This window comes from Macrobrachium nipponense, chromosome 2, assembly GCF_015104395.2.
Source record: "Macrobrachium nipponense isolate FS-2020 chromosome 2, ASM1510439v2, whole genome shotgun sequence".
In the NCBI taxonomy this organism is placed as follows: Eukaryota; Metazoa; Arthropoda; class Malacostraca; order Decapoda; family Palaemonidae; genus Macrobrachium; species Macrobrachium nipponense.
Window position 1 is genome coordinate 96940619 of NC_087201.1, and position 25284 is coordinate 96965902.

Genomic DNA, 25284 nt, shown 5'->3' on the forward strand with positions numbered 1-25284 from the left:
GCCCTTCGGTTTTGTTATATCATTATGGCAATAGGCCAGTTCTGGTTTTGTCCTGGTTAGGGCCATCCTTATCGGGTGGCCCTACCTGGTTGTTAGGTGTTTTGATGTTCATTTCTCTTCCCATCTATTCCCTTTTCCCCTCCCCCGTGTTAGAGCCTGATTTTACTTTAGTTTTAAGTATTTATTATTTACTTGTGTATGTTTTTCTTAGGGTGTTCGTGTCGGCTAGCCTACCACGTAGGTTTCCCCTGCGCCTTCCTCGCTGTCCAGTAACCGCGGGGAGCCGCTGGGTCACGTGATCGTCACCCCTCCCGACCTACCTTTCCCCCCCCTCCGCTCGGGGGCCCCCTAGGTGGGTGCTTCTCTCGCTCAGGTTGTCGCTGACGACCAACCCGAGTCTCTGCGGGGGTGTGTGGAGGGGGGCCTCTTAGGCCTTAGGTCGGTGGGTGTCGCTTCTCAGCCGACCTTTCTTCGGAGTTGGCGGTAGTCTGGGCGTGCTTGGCTCCTCCCGCCTCTCTGAGTGTATTCACCCTCCCGCCTTAGACATTCCCTCCCCGCCTATGGCAGGTTTGCATTCCGGCCTCATCGAGGGTTTTGTTTTCCGGAGGTTGTACCTCCCTAGGCGGAGATAATAGTATTCATGATGCCTTTCCCTATTCATCAAAAGTGCTTTGAAGGATGTTTAGACAGAACCCATAAATGAATTCAACGAGTTAAAGAGCCCTTTACTTCATCTAGGTAATAAATTCATTCAGACAACCTATGACCCAACAGAAGATTCCTACAGCAGTGAAAACAATGCCACAATATTTTTAGTACTACAAAGAGAACTCATGACATTAAATGACACAATGGCCCAACAAATTTATTATAATCTTCCTCAGTATGTGCCTTTGTAGTTCAAAGGACCTAAAATGCCTACTCCAACAAATTCATTATAACATGCGCAAGTGTTATATATGATTAAATCACAGCACCTGTGCATCTGGTGTCCAGCCCCATCTGTTATGATGCTTCTGATTGGCTGTCAATCTGCCAGTCACAGGGCTGGGAAGTTGCAAACTGGTCAGTGTCCCGGAAGTTGCAAACTGGTCAGTGTCCCTCAAAATGTCATACAGCGAGCATCTGTACTCCAACCTCTCCTAACAGACATGTCTTTTCAAAGTTCTAACTTTCATTACATCTCAGTTTTTCCTGAAGAAAAGCAGCATTTCCCCATTTCATACCTAAACATCGTCAAGCCAATGACTTAAGGGTTTTAAAGATACATATATGAATTATGTGCTTCAGTAAACTTAATGCTAAAATATGTATATAGTGAAATAAACATGAAATTTTAAGATAAAATATACTTTCATTCCTAACATGACATTGCAGTGCATTCATTCCTAACATGACATCGCAGTGCATTCATCATTTATCATCTTGTGTTTCAAACAGTTTCATAGCTTAAATGTGGAAATCTCTATATGAACAAAATCATAATAGTATATGAATAATGAGAGGGATATAGGAGAAAAGGAGAAATTATAGTGAAGAAAAACCAAAGGGATGAACGAATTTCCTCCATAAGGTATCAATATCTAACAATTATTTTTATTATGAAGAGATTTCCACTACAGGATATGAGAGAGGGCGATAGTGAAATCCGGTGATGGTGACGGTAATGAGGGTGATAGTGATAATGAAGTCTTATTTTTATTCTTCCCCCATATGACTACAGTACTTCTATCGAGGGATCATGATCACGATGATGACATCATCGACTGATCATGTGATCAGGACATGACTACAAGATAATGAGATAGAGATTTAAATTCTTAATCTTTTCCTTGTTATTTTCATATTGATAGCCATAACTATAATTTGTTGGTAGCATTGTCACCAGTGACATTTAAGCTACGATACTGTACGAAATAATTCTAGTCTCCTGTTTTATACCAGGGTCATTTATTTTTTACTAGGATGTCTAAAACATCAATACAGGAACCGATCATGGTTTTGTTTTCAACCAACCGGATTTCAAAGTGTATAATTTAGTAAATAGAAATTAGGACAATGTAGTACTTACAATAAGAAAAACTGCTCCAAGTAGTGTAGCCTTCATCTTTACATCCAAATCTACTGGAAATGAAATCCCAAAATTATCAGCATCAGTGAAAGCTTCTTTCACAATTCCAACCCACTGTTTACTAATTTTGCCCACTTGCGTTGATCCATCAGCAGATAGAACCTGGAACATGAAAATAAATTTAGTAATTATTCACCTACTGCATCTTAACCTTGGCAACCTACACTGATCCATTTAAAGCTTCTGTGGAAAAAATGTGCCCAATTTCATAAGTTAGAGCAAAACATAGGATACTGTCTATCAAAATTATACTTAAAATCTCAAATTTGTCTCAGGTTCTCTCAGTAGATTGGTGTCGGAACCCTTTGTGCACCTCAATATCTGCATAAATTAAAATGTGTACTATGTACACGTTATGTATTCTGAAAAATGAAAATACCATAATACTGATAGTATACAACATTCAAAAACATTCAAGTTACCACTCACCTATTGACTCATCTCATGTCATCTTCCCATAAGAATATGAATCTTTATGATACTCATTGTTTATTAATTTGGATTTTATGTCTCAAACAAGATTGTTTAGTTACCAATAATAATGCAACATTTGTAGATGCAGTGAAGTCTCCACTTATGAGAAACGAAAGTGCTCTTGGTCTCAATCGTGACATGGAGCAGATTGGTGAATGGTGTAGTCCATGCGATATGAGGCTGAACTTCAGTAAAATGAAACACCGTTTATTAGTAGATCTGACATTTTTTCCACCCCATCATCCCCTTCAAGCAGATAAGACTGCTGAATGAGTTTGAAACTTTAACTATACTTGGTGCAACTTTTGACGAACATCTTACTTTTGAGAAACATCTAATGAGTGTCAGCATATGCTCATTTGTCATTCCTTTATTAGGATACTGTTTTCCAGTGTGGATGTCTGCTTCTGTCAGATTCATCTTTTGTAGATAGGAGTTGCATATTTCAGATTAATATGTTGTGGACAGAAGTTGCTTATTTCAGATTAATCTCCTGTAGATAGGAGTTGTTCATGGCAGTAAGTTTCTGTTTCTAACATTAGCAATTATGACCTGGATCACAGACTACTAGTCTCGTTAGTAAATTTTTCATCTCGTTAGTAAATTTTTCATAAGTTATTTTAACAGATGGTTCACATTCCAAATTGATTCCACAGGCTCTTCTCCTACCAAGAGCAACCAGATTTGCTGAACAGCAGCACCAATATGCAATACATGTGCCTCAGTGTCAAACTTCTAAGTCCCGGAGGACCTTTGTTCCTCACATCATTTTATGAGGATATACGTAGTGCAATTTGAACCTCAAAGTTAAAGCAAATATGCAACACATTACCACTATGAAACAATTCCCCTTGTAATTTAATAATTCACATACATTTCCATCTACTATTGCTTATTAATTTATTTTTTCTGTCCTAATAACTGACCTCTTCTTTCTTTATTTCATATTACCTTCTGTTACTCCTTTCAAATGAAAGCCATATTCTTTGAAAGTTTAAATTTCAAGTCAATTGCCTATTCTATATAAATAGGGTTCATCTTCTGAATAATAATAAATAATAATAATAATAATAATAATAATAATAATAATAATAATAATAAAATAATAATAATAATATGTAATGGCACTGTGGCAGAGTGGTTTAGGTTATCAATGGACTGGTTAAGCGACATTGAGGATGGTCAGTCATTGGATGGGTGACCTCTCTCCTCAGAGTTGATTCCTTAGGAAAGGATCTTTACCACAATTTCCTCAGTTTACTCAGCTGCAAATGAGTACTTAACCCTTATGGGATAGGGTCCAGCTATGGGTTAAATAGCACAACTCGGCAGCGATGGAAAGAAATGAAAGATTAAACGACAATGACATAAATGTAACCTCTGGAAAAAGAACTGGCTCTCTACAACAGAAAAAGAGGAACTGGAAAGAGAAATAACATCCAGCAACAAAGGACAAGAAGACAAACTAAGAGACGATACCACAGAAGACAACAGGAATGATGAGCTACCAAACAACGACACATGAAGAAACAGAAGTAACGGAGAGGACGGAATGGCTGGAAAAGATCAGACAATGGATGAAGCCAGATACAGAAAGATCCCCTCCATGAAAGTCTACAACACAAAGAAGCTAAGGGAGAAAACAAGTGAAGTAAATAAAATAATGAGACTAATACACACCACAAGTATCACAGAAACAAATAACCTGGCATATGCAGGATCATGACTAGTAGTAGAACTAATGTGGATACAAACACTAACACCACCATCACAACCAACTCAACTGAAACCAAAACAGCAACTGCCTTGGAAAAGGTGCCTGGAAAAACAAATCATTAAGATGAGATCTGCCTTGAGTAAACTGAAAGATGGCAGAAAAGAGGCTAAGACGCAAGAAAACAAGGGAGAAACTGAACGAAAAATACAAAGTACAGTACATGAGAATGGACTAAAAAACACAATAGAAGATATAAAACAGAAGCTTAAAACCAAAGCCCTTAATATCCAATGGTATATGAACAAGAATAAAGGATACCAACAGAACAAACTATTTGGAACCAACCAGAAAAGACTGTACAGCCAACTAAGAGGAGAAGACAACCCACCAGGAAATTCCAGAGGCTGAACCTAGTAAGAGACTCTGGGAAAACATATGGAGTGATCCGGTATCATACAACAAACATGCAACATGGCTCCAGGAAGTCAAGGCAGAAGAAATGGGGAAAATAAAACAAAGATTCACCAATACCATGACAGACACAATGAGACACCAACTGAATAAAATGCCCAACTGGAAAGTCCCAGGTCCCAATGAAGTCCATGGATACTGGCTCAAAAACATGAAGGCCCAACACCGACAAATAGCAGAACAACTCCAGCATTGTATCGCATACCACCAAGCACCCAAATGGATGACCACAGGGAGAACATTCTTAGTACAAAAAGAGATAAGAACAAGGGAAATATAAAGAAAGTAACTACAGGCTATCGCCTGCCTACCAGTATAACAGGTATCATTGGTGAAAGGCTATACAACTACCTAAAGGATACAAAGACCATCCTCCGCCAACAGAAAGGCAGCAGAGGGAAGTGTAAGGGCACAAAAGACCAGCTCCTGATAGACAAAATGGTAATGAAGAATAGTACGAGAAGGAAAACCAACCTATGGCATGGCTTGACTGCAAGAAAGACTTCAACATTGATACCACACATAGCTAATAGAAAGCTTGAAAATACATGGGGCAGAGGAAAACCCATCAGCTTACTCAAAAATACAATGTGCAACTGGAATACAGTACTTACAAACTCTGGGATAAGACTAGGAGAGGTTAACATCAGGAAAGGGGTCTTTCAAGGCGACTTACTGTCCTCACTACCCTTCATCATAGTAGCCATAATTCCCTTGACATAAGTACTACAGAAGATGGATGCTGGGCACCTACTCAAGAAAGGGGGCAACATAATTAACTATCTGATGTTCATGGACAATAACAAGCTGTATGGAAAGAGCATCAAGGAAACTGATACCGTAATCTAGACTGCAAGAGTTGTATCTGGAGTTTGGAATAGAAAAATGTGCCTTTGTATTTGTAAACATACCAAAGGCAAAGTAACAAGGACTGAAGAGATAAAGCTACCAGATGGGAATAGCATCAAACACAGATGAGACGGGATACAATTACCTGGGAATAACAGGAGAGGATATAAAACACCAAGAGATGAAAGACAAGGCCAGGAAAGAACATATGCAGAGACTCAAGGCGATACTCAAGTCAAAACCCAACGCTGGAAATATGATGAAAGCCATAAACACATGGGCAGTACCAGTAATCTGGTACAGTAAAGGAGTAGTGGAGTGGACAAAGGCTAAACTCCGCAGCATAGACCAGAAAACCAGGAAACACATGACAATACACATAGCACTACACCAAAGGGCAAATGCAGACAGACAATACATAACACAAAATGAAAGAGGGAAAGGGCTACTAAGCCAGGAAAGAACATATGCAGAGACTCAAGGCGATACTCAAGTCAAAACCCAACGCTGGAAATATGATGAAAGCCATAAACATGGGCAGTACCAGTAATCCAGTACAGTGAAGTAGTGGAGTGGACAAAGGCTAAACTCCGCAGCATAGACCAGAAAACTAGGAAACACATGACAATACACAAAGCACTACACCCAAGGGCAAATACAGACAGACTATACATAACACAAAATGAAAGAGGGAAAGGGCTACTAAGCATAGAGGACTGCACCAACATCAAGAGCAGAGCACTGGGGTAATATCTGAAAACCAGTGAAGTGAAGACGAGTGGTGTACGAGCGCATGGGAAGAAGAACTGATAAATGTAGACGAAGGCCCAGAAATATACAGACAGAGGAGAATGACACACAAATGACAAATTTTCCAAGACAATTTGTATTTTTCATAGCTGCAAACCCAAGGTCTTAATGTTTTACTGTCCAAATCAAGCTGCCCCTTTGTCATCTTATGACATCCTGGGTTGGGGAAAGACTAAATGCGGTAGCATGTGTGTGTCTTTGACCATTTTCACCAGATATATGTACGCATTGCCAGATCTCACAGATTCCTTCCTTTTCAATCTCCGATTTTCTAGCACTTAGCTGGATCCGGTTAAACAATTGGAGATTAAAAAGCAAGGAATCTGTGAGATCTGGCAACACATGCATATATCGGGTGAAAACTGGTCAAAGACACACACACACTACCGCATTTAGTCTTTCCCAACCCAGGATGTCATAAGATGACAGAGGGGTGGCTAGAGGTGGGCAGTAACGTTAATACCTCAGGTTTGTAGCTATGGAAAATACAAATTGTCTTAGAAAATTTGTCATTTGTTCATACGCGAACAAACCTTTGGTCTTAACAATAGGATAGACTTATACTTGGCAGGAGGTACAGACATCCTAAACCGGCTGGGGGCCAACCCACCAGTCCAACTCCAAAAGAAATATCTACAGGAGAGGGACTAGAGAGAGATTCTGACTGTTCAATAACAGACCAATACATCAGGGTTCATTATCACTCCTCATTCCCCCTTGGTAGAGTAGAGTATATGCTACTGAATAGAGGGTTTGACTATCTGAACCCAAAGCAAACAAACCACCAGCATGACTACCTTATTCACCTGTATCAGACCAGTCCAGCAAATGACGTGTCTATTCCTCAAACCCGCCCAAAGGAAGAAGGAAAGTAACAAGAGAAAGAGACCAGCCAACTCACTTATTCTCTCTTCCACACAATCATCTTAGGTAAGATACAAACGTGCCTGTTACGGGCAACGATGAGTTACACGATCTGTTGGGCAGCCACCCCAGGACCCAAGGAAAACATGTCCATAGATCTGTGAGCAACATCAAGATAGAAAGAGGTAAACATGGACTGGCGTAACCAAGTACCAGGGCTCAGAACTGTATGAACAGCCAAATTCTTCTTGAAAGCCAGAGGGACCAATACCCCTGACGTCATGTGCTCTAGCCAGCACAGACGTGGCGGCGGAATCATCAAGAGTTAAATACGCCTGTCTGATAGCTTCATGTAACCAAAAAGAGATTGTATTCTTGGACACCTCTTTCTTAGAATGCCCCATGCTAACAAAAAGCCTACAACAACCTGGCCTAGGATGTCGTGTCCTCTTAAGGTAGCAACGCTGAGCCCTGACAGGAAACAACAAGAGCTCGTGAGAATCACCACCCACAAAGTCACCCAGAGATGTAATGGAAAAGGAGGCGAACCTGCCATCCTGCACGGAGGGATTCTGGGTCTTAGCCACGAATTCCAGGATAAATTCAAAGGAAACTGACCCCAACCCCTGGTATGCTTCACATCATAGCTCAGGTCATGAAGCTCCCCACTCTTTTCAAAGAAGCCAAGGCCAGGAGAAAACTGTTTTGAGTGTCAAGTTCCTATCTAATGAACGATATAAAGACTCATAGGGAGTGTTAGTGAAACTTCTCAGGACCAAGGAAACATCCCACGTTGGAGGCTTAAGCTGCCTCAGAGAACATGACTGCTCAAACCCTTTAAACAACAAGGAGAGTTCCCAGGAAGAGGAGATGTCAACACCTCTAAAACATGACACTAAACTCAGGGCCACCCTGTAACCCCTAATAGCGAAAACAGACAAGCCTTTCTCATCCCTGAAGAAGACCAAAACGTCTGCAATGCACTGAATACAGGCTGAGTGGAGAGAAACCCCATTTATGACACCAATCACAATATACTATCGCCCAATTACCTTGGTAAACGGCAGAGGTAGATTTTCTGAGATTGCTGGACATTTGTCCTGCTGTCTTCTGAGAAAAGCCTCTCTTTCAAAAGAAATACTTGATAGCCTCCGACGTTGAAGAGACAGAGTCTACTGACTGGTGGAATCTTTCTATGTACAGCTGACAAAGAAGATGCCGCCATGGGTGAATCTCCCTCCGCACCTCTGACAACAACGACAGCAGAGCTGGAAACCATTCCGCCAGCGGCCACAGTGGAGCTACTAATGTCATCCTGAGATTTTGCAAGCTCATCGTCCTGTTCAGCACTTGGCGGATCAAAAAACGGAGGAAACGCATACATCTCCAGGTTGTCCCAGGGATGTTGCAACGCGTCCTCTGCTAACGCCAGAGGATCCGGAACCACCGAACAGAAAACCTTTAGTTTCCTGTTGAACCAGGTCGCAAAGAGGTCCAGCATAGGTCCCCCCCAAACCTGAAAAAGCCTGTCTGCCACGACCTGATGAAGGGATCACTCTGTGCCTAGGACCTAATCCCAACGACTGAGCTTGTCCGCGACCACATTCCTTTTGCCTGGGAAATACCTGACCGAGAGCTCCACTGAACTGCTGACCGCCTACTGGTGAATCTCAACTGTCAAAGCATGAAGTTGACGTAGAACCAGTTCCCTCTGCTTGTTCACATAAGTGACCACCATGGTGTTGACCGACATGAGAACTACAGAACGTCCCTCTCCTTTCTCCTGAAATTCCTTCAGACCCAGAAAGGCTGCCTTTAACTCCAAGACATTGATATGCCACTGTCTGTCCTCCAAACTCCAAACTCCCAAAGTAACGAGGCCGCCAAAATGAGCGCCCCAACCTGCAAGGGAGGAATCTGAAAACAGAAGGAAGTCCGGCAGCAGAGAACGAAGAGGAACACACTCCAAGAGATTCTGATCGTCCAGCTACCAACAAAGATCTTTAACCTAGTCTTCCTGACGAAATGATTCAAGGTGGATAGGTCAATCACAGGTCTCCAACCCCATTGACACCTTTGGCACCAAGATGGGACTGTAAAACCCCAGAGACTGACACACCACTTCCTCTATTGCACCTTGTCCAGCATTTTCTGCACTCTCTCCCACAGAGCTAAGAACTTTGGAGAATCTGGGGATACACTTGCCTGAGCAGAGGTCTGTCCGAGAGCGGGAGTTGGGGAAGTCGAATGGTAGTAGATACCCCACCCAAAGGACATCTACTACCCACCTCTCTGCACCATAACTCTGCTACTTGGCCCACTGGCCCGCCAGGCACCACCCCACCCATGGCAAAGGAGAGGGAAAGGCACCCAAACTATCAACGACCCCCTTTTTTTTCTACCCCTGGAGCCCCTCCTTGACCTGTAAGAGCGGGGCCAAAAGAGATGTTGGTCCTCCGACTTATGCCGAGCCGACAAATGAGAGGGCCCAGCCGAAACCAAACTTCTAGACGGCTTACTAGGCAATGATCTCTCCAATTGCTGCTGAACAGGAGGAGGAGGAGGGGGAGGACGTCTCTAAGAAGGAGACTCGGACTTGGACACAGCCTGGTACACCAACCTGTCCTACGTGTCAATTCGCCGCCGGTTTATCGCGTCTTCCAGCTCAGTCTGAGGAAACAGGAAATGAGAATCCAACAGATCCCCATTCCTGAGCGCCAACAAGAACTCAGGGTAAAACTATCTTGCCATCCTGGACAACGCTGTTTCTCTCCTGATTAGAAGATGACTAACCCACAAACTGACACAAAGATGTGCAAGATGCAAAAATTCCTTGTCCCCAGACTGTAACAAACTGGCAAGAGAAGATGCACTCACCAACCCTTCTGCAGACCTGTCAGATGCAATCTTGGCAATGGCCCTCGACCACAAATCTAACCATGATAACATCTGGAACATGGAAGCTGCCGTAGACTCCAATGCCGAGGCATCCTGCGGTGACAAGGACGGCACCACCGACCTCACCTGCTCCAAAGTCAACCCTGGCTTGAGACGTATAACATCTGGGTTAAGATGTCGAGGCAACAAGTAGACGAGTTCGTAGCGTAATACTTCCTATGCCTCATGAGTGGAGGAAGAAGCAACTTGGAAGAACCCCTCAACCGAAGAGATCCGTCCCAATCACAAAGAGGCGTTCACCTTTTGCAAAACAGACTGGACATGCCCCGATAAAGGAAGCTGAAACGATGATTAGGATCTTGCATAGCCCCCCAGCAAGGCTTCCAAGCAAGTAGGAGTGTAAGATGACTGAGGCCGAGTCCTACTCTCCAGATTGTTGAACCCATGAACGAGATCAACAACATTGGTAAAGAAAGAGCAAAACTCTCGTGTTTCCTTCTTCCTGCTCCGGCAATGGAGAATGACGAGGAGAAGAAGATGCAGGCTTACCCAACACACCTTCCTCGTGCAAACCAACTGCAGACCCAGCAGCCAAAGAACCTGAAGTGCCAGCCAACACAAACACCAAATACCTGTCTGGACTGAGGCCACGCGCCAACTCCTGAGACGAACCACAACACTAAGAACACTACTACGAACACTCACAATAGATGGCTCATGTACGTGTCCACCTACGTGTCTGTGCAGACGGACACGTATGTGCAATGGAGAAGCATCTCAAACTCTTGATGCAGAACGAAAATTCCTCAGAGTCGAACCCCAAGCAGCATCAATGAGAGGGGAAGGAGAACACCCTGGCTGCACCACTTCCACATTTACAATTTCCAATCTTTTCACAGGCACCTTAAGATCCTTACAACCATGAATAGGCACCAGAGCAGAAGCAGCAGGTAAATCACCAACGTGGCACGTACGTGCAAGGTAGCAACATACTCATGTCCTGAAGAAGAGGACGACGCAGCCACAGCAGATTGCACAGGAGACGAAACACTAACACTCTCAGGAACACGGATGTGCCGCTCTTCACTCATTGATGAAGAAATAGTCCTTAACCTTCCAACGCTTGTTACCCCAACTGGGTGGAGATGGGGGTGATGGAGGGGAGGAAGACAGCACTTCTTCCTTACACACCCTCTTGGCATGAGAGGAGGGAGGCAATGCAACACATTTGCTCACAGCCTTCTCGGCAGAGAAGGCAGCAAACTAATCCTCCAAAAGAGTCCAATCTCTTAAGAACTGCCTGACATAAAGCCTCAGACGGATCTGCAAGAGAGGATGCAGATGACACGGATGGAAGAGGATAAGTCTTGGATGGCAGCGATGACGTTATGGGAGCAAACGATGAAGACACAGAGGAGCAAGGCAGCGCAGCATCCTCAGCCGGCGACGCCAATGTAGCGGGGAGAGATGTCACCAAGGTAACTGGGAGTGATGTCACCAATGGAACTGGGGAGTGACGTCGCCAACGGCGCTGCGAGAGGCGTCACGGCCTCCTCCTGACCCGAACTAGCAGCAGGCCTCACTGGCGTAGTGATATGATGATACTCATAGACAGCCCACTACAAAATGGCTGACTGTGGGCACCAACATAGAGAAGGCCAGGGGGAGGAGGTAGAGCTAGGGAGGCCTGAGGGGGGAGGCGAGCATCCATGGAATGCGTCAGCAAACCCTCCAAGGAGGGTGAAGCCCGAAGTTCAAGCAACTCTCAGAGCGCCACCATTTTGGACACCTCCGAACCTGAAACAGAAGAAACGGATGAAATAGCCTCTTCCCTCCCAGGAAGCAAATTAACACCCGAGGAAGAGGGGGCGACATTGCACATTAAATCAGCCTGAGGGCTTCCCGTTACTTCCAATGACGAATCAATGGAAGAAAATGAAGGAGACACAGGCACAAACTCTAGCATCAAGGGGTGTGACTGTGGAAGACAACAAAACATCTGGGGGAGGCGATGAAAACCCTTCCCACGAAGGAAGAGTCTAAACTCCACGATGCTTCCTCTTACTATAAAATAACTACCACTGCGATTTAGGCCACACACGACATTCTGGGCAGGGATTGCTATGATACAAACATTAGCACGACACCTACTGCATGTGGAGTGTGGGTCCATAGCCGAAGAAGCCAGGAAATGAGAGCACGGGAAACCTTGAGTTCCCGGGCACATTTGCTGGCGAGGTCGAAACGATGCAAAGGCAGCCATAATAACACAAGCACACACACAGAAAAGCAAAATACTGAAAATGGGCAAACAACTGGGTAAATGGCAGAGAGTAAGCAACTGCAACTCTCACCCGGGTGGTTAAGAAAAAGACTGAACGCAGTAGAGTGGGTGTGCGGTCTTTGACCAGTTTTCACCCAATATACACACATGTTGCCAGATCTCACAGATTCCTTGCTTTTTAATTGTTTAACCTGATCCAGCTAGGCACTAGAAAATTATCCTATTGTTAAACAACAAACCAATGCACAGACAGTACACGAGACAGACTTTATAAAGAACTGGCCAGCAATGACATAGCAATGGCTACTGAGGGGAGAACTCAAGAAGGAAATGGAAGGATTCAAGGAATACTAATGGCAGCACAAGAGCAGGCCCTAAGAATCAGCTCATACATGTATGTCCAAAGAACAACTGATGGGAATAACATCTCACCCATATGCAGGAAGTGTAATAAGAGGAACAAGACAATAAACCACATACGTAGCAAGTAAATGTCCTTGACTTGCACAGAACCAGTACAAAAAGAGGCATGATTCAGTAGCAAAAGCCCTCCACTGGAGCCTGTGCAAGAAACACTAGTTACCTAGCAGTAATAAGTGGTAAAAACATCAACTTGAAGGAGTGATAAAAAACAATCAAGCAAAGATCCTCTGGGACTATGGTATCAGAACAGATAGGGTGATATGTACCACTAGACCAGACGTGACGTTCATTGACAATATCAAGAAGAAAGTATCAATAATTGATTTGCAATACCATGGGACAACAGAGTAGAAGAGAAAAAGAGAGAAAAGATTGATAAGTATCAAGACCTGAAAATAGAAATATGAAGGAAATGGGATATGCCAGTGGAAGTTGTACCCATAACCATAGGAACACTAAGCATGATCCGCAGACCCCTGAAAAGGAACCTGAAAAAACTAGATGCCGGAGTAGCTCAAAGAATCGTGCAAAAGTGTGTGCTCCTAGAAACAGCACACACAGAGATAAGTGATCGACTCCTAAGGAGGCAGGATGCAACCCAAAGCCCCATACTATAAAAACCACCCAATCGAATAGGATGACTAATATACAAAAAAAATATAGAGGCACTGTGGCAGAGTGGTTTAGGTCATCAATGGACTGGTTATGCAACAATGGGGCTGGTCAGTCATTGGATGGGGGACCGCTCTCCTCGGTTTTGATTCCTTGGGAAAGGATCTTTTACCACAATTTCCTAAGTCTACTTAGCTGTAGATGAGTACCTTTCCCCAATGGGGTAGGGTCCAGCTATGGGTTTAACAGAAAAACTCAGCAATGATGGAAAGAAATGCAAGATTAAATGGCAATGATGTACACGGAACCTCTGGAAACAGAGGAACTTCGTTCGGCAGCCAGGTATACAGCCCAATTGAAGGAGAAGGCGGTCAGATACTTGGAGGTTGTCATCCACCAACTGACCACCACATCAACAGTAATCAGTGTGAAGAGACTGGGGCTACAGTAGCAAACCAGAAGAAGCAATGGACAAGAGGAAAGAGGATACAGAATGATGACTGGTCAACATCTGGAATGACAGAAATACTTTCCCACCGTTACCCCTACGCTAGGAGGTCAGTTGCCTGATGCACCTTTCCTTACATTAAGTATGGTTTATATTTTGGCAAAGGGCTTTTTACAAACGCATGCGTTTGCTGTCACCAACCACAGTTATTGGCCGCAAGCCTCGCCTTTGACTAAAATTTAAGTCCACCTGCAAAGCAGCAGTTTCCTAAGTTACAGGTGCTGGGCCTAGCCTTTTACTAAAAAGTAAGACTGCAAGGCATCAGTTTCCACAGTTACTGGTGGTAGGCCTAGCATTTTACTAAAAAAATTTACAACATGTGGGACCTACAATGGTAGTATTCTTACACCACTGCCACAGGGTGGTATCTGGAATAATAGAAATAACACTGCCCAAACTGAACAGAGGCTGGCAGACCAAGTAAGGATCATAAAGAAAAAGAACTGGCTCTCCACAACAGAAAGAGAACTGGAAAGAGAAGAAACGCCCAACAACAATGGACAAAGATAAACTAAGAGACAATACCACAAGTCTATTCAAAGGTAAGAGGTGATGTGACCTTAGGGGATGGAGGAGGGTAACTAGAAGGTTATTATAAAGGATTAATGAATTATGAAGGGAAGTACAAGGCCTATGCCCTGTGCTAATTAACTGCTTTCTCAATTTACTTGACTCTCCTCTTTCTACATTTAAGGAATTTAATTATTATGAATTCATCTGACCACTCCCTACACTCTTCACACCTATTGACATCACATTCCTGACCTTGAGAAACACAAACTTTGCGCATATCTAACTTGACTAAATACATTCTGTTAACAGATATTCCTGTACCCTTGATGTTTTTGTTCCTAATGTTAGTTAAAAACCCTCAGCAAACATAGCAAAGGAGTAAAAAATAATCAACATTCAAACTAGTAAATGTTCAAAGCACCACACACACAACAGTGGCAAGAAGAATTCTGACAAGAACAAAAATGTTCAAGACACACCTGGTGAAGAACAGGTGAACTAGATAGTCATCCAGGTCAGTCAAAAATTTTTTTTTATATTTTAAATGCTGATCACACCTGTCAGGCCAACAATATAGCTATCTTTATGAGTGTAAGTAAGAGTAATCCAAAACATATTAGTGTTACTTGACTACATTCCAATTACAAATAACTTTGTTTTTATGGGTAAAAAAATGAAAACAAGCCAAACACACAAAAACACAGCATTCAAAATTTTTAACTTGTAATAATACAATAAAACAGATCACTATGATTTAAGGATATACATAAGAACTGTAAAGCAATCAAAGTATACTTTTTTTTTTTTTTTTTTTTTTTTTACAAACAGAGCAGTCAATCTGGCAGGTGACATGAACTCCATACAATGGAGGGGATAAGATAAGATAGCTATAATTACAGGTTGGGTTTATTCCAATTAACCAATACATATGTAGATGGTACCATCTACATATGGCAAACTGTAGGTGGTGCAGTACTACAGGTCATCTGTAATGAGTCTTCAACTGCAGCAGTGCTGCTTTCTGCCTTTTACTTTATTCATTCCCTTCCATCTCTTTCCAGGAGCTTTCAAACATTTCAACTTTACCACTCTTAAAAAGTGCCTTATGTGTCACTTAAACAGTCATCCTTTCAAGACACCTACAAGACATTAATTATAAACAACTAACAGATCTGTCTATTGAATGGATACATTACTAGATGCACTAAGAATAATTTACCTGAAATTCAACATCTCCACAAATACTCCATGTGCAAACAGGCCCTTCAATCCTTAGAATAACATCATCGGAAGCATTACGAACAGTAAATTTTGGTGCGCAGATACTCCACTCCTGATGGATGGACCCAATAACTGTTCCAGGAGGTGACGTCACTTCAACTGACTGTTGGTAAAGTCATTCACAATGTAAAAATTTTATTAGGGACTGTATAAGTTATATACAACTAATTATAATTTTTTCTGCTAAATCTAACATTTATGACAAAATAAAATTTTATATATACTTATCCAGTAATTACTTAACTAAGAGTCTCTACTTAATGATAGCTTGAATTTTTGAAATTCATGGTAGCTATTATTTTGTTTGTGTAGGTGACAAGACTCGCCCACTTTCAGGGTATGAAAAAATATAAATTTTCATAATAAAATTTATTATTTGGATACTTACCTACTGTTGAAGTAGATCCCACCCAGCCTCCCCAAAACTTGGTGGGTTGTCAAGGAGAATTCTGACGAGCTAAAACATTCGAAACAGACATGTTGGAGAACAGGTAAACTAGACAGTCATCTGGGCAGCCATTTGATTTTTTTTTTTTTTAATGCCGACTTGCCTAATTGGCACGGAGATATAGCTAACTTTAACAGTAGGTAAGTATCCAAATAATAAATTTTATTATGAAAATTTATATTATTTTTGATGAATCTTACCTACTGTTAAAGTTATCTGATTCCCACATTACGAAGAGGATGGTGGGTAGTGCAGCTGGACAAAAATCTGTTCAGCCATTCGAGCTAAATTTAGGTTTCCTGCATGAAACCCAAACATTCTCACCTGATCTGGAATCCTTGCTGGATGTTATACCACCAGAAATTAGATTCCATTCAGGGAGCAAGGAGCAGCCTTGCTGAGAGAGCCACTTCGATTCAGCCAAAAGGAAACACAAGCAGTATGAGGGACCCCTGTGCCTGGGTCCAAAAGCCCTATAAAACAACAGTCACTTCAAATAAATACCTTTACAATATAAAGGTATGCTCATATACAATATCTATACTTTCACACTACCCAAGATATGAAAACCCAGGATTTAAACAAAAGAGCCTAAACAATTTTTTTTTTTTGCCGGTTCAGGAAAAGACTACCCACTACTAGTAGTGGATTAATGGCTTTACTGTTGTCAAACGCAATTATGTATACTTAAGGTAGTGAGCGGGTAAAAAGCGAATTGTACTTCTACTGTACCACATCAATCCTATTCTGGAGGGACAAATTGACTTAACATTGAATGAAGTTACAAATGCTGCTCACATTACGTATAAATGTTTACCTTCAATAAAGGTAGAAGATATGGAGCTAGCTCTCATGCACTAGCCTATTCAATACATCACAGAGGACCTTACAAGGATGTTATAAGTTTCTAAAAATCACAACATAAAAGCCTCTTCCAGGCTTAACCTTCACAAATACATTCTAGGTTTTCTAAAACCACAAAACAAAAAAGTTAACCATTGGCAAAGGCAGCTAGGTTTTCTAAAACCATTAAACAAAAAGTTAACTTTGCCTTCAAGCTTAACCATTGGCAAAGACAGCTGGGTTCTCTAAAACCACAAAACAAAAGGTTGATTTTTGCCTCTTCCAGGCTTAACCTTTGACAATGACATCTATGTTTCCTAAAACCACAAAACCAAAGGTTAACTATGCCTCTTCCAGGATTACCCTTTGACAAAGATGTTCAAGGTTTAACTTATCTGATTAAATTTTAATTGCCCCAACAGGACAGAGAAGTTTCCTCTTCTTCCCCACTAAGGGGTTACAATGGAATTCTTACAGGTCACTGTAAAGCTCTGAGGCAGAAAACTAAAATAGCATTCCCTTTACACCAGCTTAAAGAAGGGTGCTGGCAATAAATTTACTTATTAACTGCTGCTAGTGCTAAATAAAAGGTTTCATAGTAAAATCAGATAAAGTTTAGACCTGCATCTAAACTCCAGAGAGAGACTGATATAGTGATGACAAGGCCTCAATCTCAAACACCTTACAGTACTGGTCCTCAGCAAGATCTGAAAGTACTTGATGCAATGCAAAGGAATGTACATATGGAATGATAACTTTGGAAGTAGACAGTGAAAAGTCTTATTATCTCTAAACAGAAAGCCTTGAAATTTACAATTCTTCTAGAATGGCACCCTCAGCAATACACAGACCACTGCTTCTGACCCCAGGCCATGGCAGTTTTAAATTACGGACAGATCCTATGATAACTTGAAAATCTTCTTATTGGGAGGGGACATTCTAACATCTCCTAGCAGTTAAGGAGATGCCAAAGTTAATGAAAGTGTGTGTTATTGTGCAGTAGAGTAAATTTCCTCTTAACGAAAGAATGAGACATCTACCGAGAGCATTGGAAATTCTGAAAATCATTTGCCCTGAGGCTACAAGGGCTCTACAGGAGACACTAAGCAATTCTTGAACTTGATATTGCTCAATGGTATTCAGAGTAGATGCGAGGGGCAGGCCTAAGAGTCTGAATTAAGCCAAATTTAAGGAAACATCCACTGCTCAAGCCTGAGGGTCATCAAAGAAGTAGTAATAATATAATTCAGTTGTTCCTGTTCATCTACATGCTAGTAAGTCTAAATGAGTGCTCCTTAAATCCCACACCAAGTGCCAAACTTACAGATGTAAAGGCCCTTGTAGGCAGTTAGTTCTTCCCGAATCCCCAGTTGCCAAAACACTGTCCTTCCACAGAATGAATGATCAAAACAATATTTCACTCAAAGCAGCAAACTTCCACACAGACTTTGTTTCTAACCAGGAATAAACCTGCTAAGCATCCTGATGTCTTTCCACTGCCCTGACAGCTAAAACGTTTTACCAGGGGTAGTGTTGACCTTTCTATATTGCATGAAAGTGTAATGACACTAGTTAAACTCTGTTTGTGTTGCATGACAAAGAGAAAAGACCAAAACCTGGACTTAGGTTTAAGAACAAAATGGTCAATTCTTGGTGACAGTCCCTCCTACAGTCTTGGAGCCAAAGATGGTTCTGGATTACTTACAAATTTAATGAATGTTATTTGTAAGTCGTTATTCTTACACTGAAACTGTACATTAATTGAGCATGAATATCTGAAAAAATCCCCAGTAAGGCCATGTTTCCTAATAAGGAAAAGCCATTACCATATAGTACTAAGTTTCCTTCAGGCCTAAAATTCTTCAAGCAGCACATGACTATTCATCTTGACTGACCAAGCATGCATAATTAAGTATCATCCCCTCATCACTAGATAGGAATGGGGATATAGAGAAATAAAAATATAATGCATAAAAACTGGGCCAGAAGAAGCAACAGGTCCTTTGGCCTTTGGAATACTGTTGACAGAGTTGGCCAGCTTGAATCACTGATTCATTAGAAGTGTCTTGCTCCTAAAGTCAACACCATCCACCAATGGGCAACAAGTCCCTGACAAAACTTATAGAGGGCTGCACACTAATCAAAACAAAGTACACAGAACAGCAATACCTTCTTGTAAAAACATCTTGAAGGAACTTGCATGACTAAGGATGTATTGGTAAGTGGAATAAGTTCTGTATGTGTACCACAAGTCTGGCCGTTCTTTGGAAAGGCACTAAAACCATGCTAGAAACCAAAAAGTATGTGGGCAGACACTTCCTGTTATTCAGTCTCCAAATGTCCAAGAATATCTCCAGTTACTTATGGAGCTTGTCCCAAAGAATTGCCCTTGGACCATCATTCCCTCTATATACAATCTCCTACTAAAAAGAGACTTACAAGAGATTTCTGCTGAAGACAAAGGAAGCTAGCTATAAGGGGGAGATTAAACCAGTGGGGGACAACCAAAAAAGAATCACAGCTGCCCTTCTCTGTCTCCACCACGTAAGGCACTGGTCCCAAGTCTCTCCATGCATGTTAGGAGGTTGCAACTGTCAATATCCCAGAACCTGGGTCTGCACTTATCCCCAAAGGTATAAAACAAGACTACCAATAGATAATCCCTTATCGCCTAAACCTGAGCTGCATAATCAAACAGGAAGCGAAAGTGTTCTCACTTCTTCCAAGCGGAGTGAGGATAAGCATGAGGACATTACCCTGCAGCATCAGAAATGAGTAACTTAGTCTTCCTCGCTAAAACTCCCGCTGGTGACAATCCCTAAAGCTGGCACATCCACCTCTCTGAGCAGTTGCAGAGATGAGACAATGTAACTAAGTAAAAGATAACAACTCAACAGCTAGACTGAAACTCCATCAGCATGTCTGTCAGTCTCGAGTTCATTTCCCCACAGGAAAGAGAAAGAAAGCGAACTTCCTACTAAAGACGGTTAAAGGACCAATAAGCATTGCACCGCAAGAGGCGGTCTTCGGCTCTCCACGACTTTATAAAACACAAGATGAAAAGCCTAGGCAGACCTAAAGGGAGAATTGTGTGTCCCGAGTACGAGAAAAGTTACGAAATGCTCTCTAATAGGAGAAAGCGTTGGTTCTCTTCTCCAATATTTAGAGGGCACCGAAATACACTAAGACAAGCAAGACATTATCTGTGTGGCCTCTTTCCTCAAAAAAATGAGGATACAGCAAAGCATAATGTTGCAACAAACGCCTACCAGCCAGTGATGCCGTTTTTTCTTCACAACATTGGCTTTTAGCAGTGTTACCATATGCAGGTCATCTGATTTTTTTACATTATTTATGATTTAATGGTTAGAATGCGTATTTTCTGATGTAGAATTATTTTCTGCGATGTTAGAAAACTACACGTCATTAGCGTAACATAAAAGTAATTTTGACGAAGAAAAATAAAGGATTTCAATAAAATTCATTTGTATAAATAAGCAGGATATGTTTTATAGCTTTATGTTCATAATAAAACATAAAAAGGCAAAGTGAAGAAATTTATTCTTCACTGCCATGGCCTGTGGTCGGAAAAGCCACGGATGGTTGCCAGATATCACCAGAAAGCCACACTAATAGACAAAATTCCTCAAAACGGCAACCCTGCGACCAGCCCGAACAAGTTCCTCCAGCTCCATTTCAAACTCTTCTTCTGCCAGCGGGTAACAGGAGGAGGAGACAGCTACTGACAGGAGGTAAACAAAAGAGCTTGAAGGATTGCTCTTTCTCCGCAACCCTTGGGAGAGGAGTTACAACATATCTAAATGTGTACAACTTACTACAGATACATTATCCTCTCTATACATTTTTCTAGTATACATATATATATTATATATTAGTATTAATCCTATGCATGCTAACACCTCAAACTATGTGTTGAAGACGGCAGAATGCGCCAGCGTAGTGAAGATTAACGCTTACCAAAACAGTCATTATGCGAACGCTTCAACGGTCCTTAGGTGAACGCTTTAACAGTCCTTTGGCAAACGCTTTAAATGAGGTTCAGACCATGAAAAGGGCGAAGTAGGTATTGGAGGGCACAGAACCCCATCGTCCCAAGAACCAACCCGGTTCCCTGGCAGTGGACGTCAATACTAGTGTAACATAAAGAGGAGGATTTGCCATGATATGTTTTAAATGATATATAATGTGATTTGCTATGACATTTCTTAGAATGTAAAGAATCAGCAATTTAACTTCCTTAGATACAGTGTCCGAGTGACAGCTTAGGAATGCTGACATATCTTTTTTTTGAGGTGGTGTGATTAAAACTGCTGTCTTAAGCAAATCAGTGCCTTCGTCCTATCACCATGAGAGCTTGATGTAGGGGCGACTTTGAAACTGGTCTTGAGCAGTTTCGGGGCGTGAACATTCTGAACATTGAGTGTGGGTTTGTACATATGTGTGTGCTTTTCCCCCCCTACATAATGAAATGCATTGTTACCATGAGGGGGAGACTATTGCAGAGAGAAGGCAGGGATGGGATGGCTCTGCCAAAGTATTTTTGTTAGTGACAGTGCAACTGTGCTGAAATGGGTGTTTCAGGAAGAGGGGAACTATTTTCTGGAGAAGAGTGGGGATTGTTCATTGGAGAAATGGTGTACTGACTAATTACTGTGTTGACTGTGCCTATCTGTTATGGCTAACCTAATGTTGGTGTAAGATTAATTACCGAGGGTTATCAGAGTTATTTGGACTTTGAGTTAACATTCCATTTAATCATTCTGTTAAGAATCTGAGTTATTCAGTTAATACTTTGCTTTTAAATAAATGTATATTTTTGTAATTCACGACTCAGATTTGATGACCTAGATAATGGAGAGAGAGAGAGAGAGAGAGAGAGAGAGAGAGAGAGAGAGAGAGAGAGAGAGAGAGAGAGAGAGAGAGAGAGAGAGTTGTTGCCAGTCTCGAGAGAAAAAAAGCTGCTGGGTATCAGGAGAGAGAGAGAGAGAGAGAGAGAGAGAGAGAAGAGAGAGAGAAAGTATTACCAATTACCAGTTGTCTGCTGCTCTGGCCTATCTCTACCAAAATGATGAAGAGATAATGGCCATCTCGTTATTAGTGGTGGCAAGCAGTGTTTGAAAGGAAAAAAGCCTTTTGTGAGATTAGTAGCAGCTATTAGATGCTGTTTTTAGAGAGTCTGGTTGTGGGAATGTGTTAAGATTTCAGTTGGTAAGTGACAGTGATAAGAATTTTCGAGCCGTTGGATCTGGTACTGGGAGAGGATTTTCTATTAGGCTCAGCATTTTGCCCACAATGAGATGCCTCGAGGATGTCAGTTGTTTAGTTGGACTTTGTGAGGGCACGTTGCCAAGTGTCTTTCTCGCTCGGATACGTAGTTGTTTGAGTATGTGTATTAGCATGTTTTTTTTTCTCGTGCTTGATTTGATGGTTGGGTATTCTCTCATTTGAGGAAGTGAGTGTGACATTATTTTTTTGAGAGGGAGAAAAAGCTGTTGGGTATCAGGAGAGAGAGAGAGAGAGAGAGAGAGAGAGAGAGAGAGAGAGAGAGAGAGAGAGAGAGAGAGAGAGAGAGAAAGTATTACCAATTACCAGTTGTCTGCCGCTCTGGCCTATCGCTACCAAAATGATAACGAGATAATGGCCATCTCGTTATTACTAGCACTACCAAAATGCCTAGTCTGAGTAGGGATATCTGGAGATGATTGGACACTAAGTAGGATAGAACTGACAAGTTCAAGTCTTGTCCTAACTAATTTCCTATATCTGACACATTAAGGCATAAATTTCTCAGAACAATTCCCTACATTCTTCATATCCAGTTGTTCCAAGATCACACTCTGTACCCTTGCAAGTATAAACCGAATGTTGATCAACTTCCAATTTCAACATCCTGGTTACACCAAAATCATTCCTACATAGCCTGATGCTATCCGTTTTGCTTCCGGTGGAAGAACTAGGAAATTTAAATTATAATACTGTAAACAGGTGCAAAACAGCCAAACTTCATAGAATACCAACAACTGCCTAACCACAATGGCGGTAAGGAGAATTCTGACAAGAGCTAAAACATTCGAAATACACCTGATGAAGAACAGGTAAACTAGACAGTCATCCGGGCAGCCATTCAATTTTTTTTTTTAATGCGGCGCAGAGATATAGGTATCTTTAACAGTAGGTAAGATTCATCTCAAATAATTTCATTTTATCACAAAAATGTAATTTCTATATAAGTAACTTATATACCCAGTAATTACTGGACTGATTCCATATTGAAGGAGGTGGGAAATAAGGACTAAACTATGTACAATACATGATAAATGATGATGAAATTGAACAAAAAGCATTGAAATAATGCTTGTTGTTCCTCCCCTGTTGAGAGTTGCTGCAGGTAGGTATTGCCCTTGGTTGGTGCTCCTCTTAACCTGGATAGGTGTGACGGGTCCAAGGAGTGTTTCAAAAAACATGTTTTTTTTCCCATAAATCATCGTCTATCTAGAATCTGGGTGTGATCGACCTGCAAGAGGCCAGCAGTTCACACACTACAATCATGTCAGAACCTGAGTTTGCCTTGCCTTTATCCTTCCCCCTTTTCTGAGGAATTGCCTGCGTTGAACATGTGGGGGATAGAAGAGCAAAGTTATTAAGTAGTGATTTCCTGTCTAACACTGTTGACACTGGTATAGTTTTGTATTGTTGGAAACTGTGGATGGATGGTGTGTGTACAATATGCACGCCATTGGTTTTGGCCGAGATGCCTTATATTGCCATTTGGTCCAATATCCTTCGAATGCCAATTTCTCAGTTTTGCTTTTTTTTTTTTTTTTTTTTGTGCAGTTCTCATCAACAATGGCCAGCAGGCAGTATTCTCTGGGCATGGATGCCATCAACTTACTTCTAATGGAATTAGAGTGATGATGATGATAATTTGGAGGTTGCTTATATCAATAAACCATCGACACACTTTAGGAAGTGAGAGAGAGAGAGAGAGAGAGAGAGAGAGAGAGAGAGAGAGAGAGAGACGAGAGGAGAGAGAGAGACAGAGAGGGGCGAGAGAGAGAAGAGGGAGGAGAAGAGAGAGAGAGAGAGAGAGAGAGAGAGAGAGAATAACATTTCTGAGCTTTATCTTATGACAAAGCTTCCTAAATACAATAATGGCTATACACCCTCTATATCATTAAATTAAAAAAAAGAGCAATAGGTTCACCATAGCAAATTCAATTTTTAAAATAGTTGCAATGTTTTTTTAAAGAAATTTTCATGGTGAACCTAGGTGTTAAAAAATGACCTTTAGATTTCGCCCCTCATATACCAGTAAATTTCATCTTAGTACAGATCTTTTTACATAGTTCCATTCCAGGATAATATAAATTTATTCTATAAAAAAAATTAGCCACTTCCTATTCCATTTAGGTACCAAAAAAATTCGTGAAATTTTTACATTTTTTTTAGCCAAAACAACTTACCCTTTTTTTTTTCTCATTTCAGATTTTGACATCTATGGGTCCGACACCTTTTCTGGCAGTCCCATATTGTAAATAGTAGTTTTAGGAAGGATCCCCTCAATTTTTGTGTGTATATAGATTATTTTGTATTTTTTGTAAATATTTTCATAAATTATTTTTGTATATAGTACTTATTATTTTAATATATTTGTAATAAATATTTAATTTGTAGATGGGTATAATTTATCTTTTCAGTAGTGTTTGGCAATGGTGAAATTGATTTTTGATAGTAAAATGTACAGCATAGATACAGTTTTTGAATGTTCACAAATTTTTCCGGGCGCTCGGGTCGAGCTCGACCCCATGTACCTTTAACAGGGTACCAAAATAGCAAATCCTAACCAGGGCTAACCCGTGGGACATGGCAGTATAACCTGGAAGCGCCACTACTGACATGGCACCTTGTAGCGGAGTACTCCGATGGCTGGCAAAGTATTAAAAACAAAGCACAGTGGACCGCCCGTATTCGCGTTCTCTGGATTCGCGGACTCACACATTCGCAGATTTCTCTCGGGAACGTTTCCCCGCATTATTCACAGAAAATTTGCATATTCGTGGAATTTTTATACGAGAAATATCCACAAATTCCTGGTTTTTTTTAATCATTTTCATCATAAAATGCACTTTGTGATAAA

At 41.4% G+C, this 25284-nt stretch overlaps 1 protein-coding gene across 8 annotated transcripts in view; it reads right to left on the bottom strand.

Annotated features, from left to right (window-relative positions):
• LOC135220816 (phospholipid scramblase 2-like) overlaps positions 1–25284 on the bottom strand; it is a 126267-nt gene that overhangs the window by 13131 nt on the left and 87852 nt on the right. For all 8 annotated transcript variants that reach the window (XM_064258347.1, XM_064258344.1, XM_064258348.1 and 5 more), the window contains 2 exons: positions 15774–15938; positions 2072–2233 (listed from right to left, as the gene is read on the bottom strand). In XM_064258347.1, coding sequence (XP_064114417.1) covers positions 2072–2233; positions 15774–15938 — 327 coding nt within the window. The remainder of the gene's footprint in view (positions 1–2071; positions 2234–15773; positions 15939–25284) is intronic.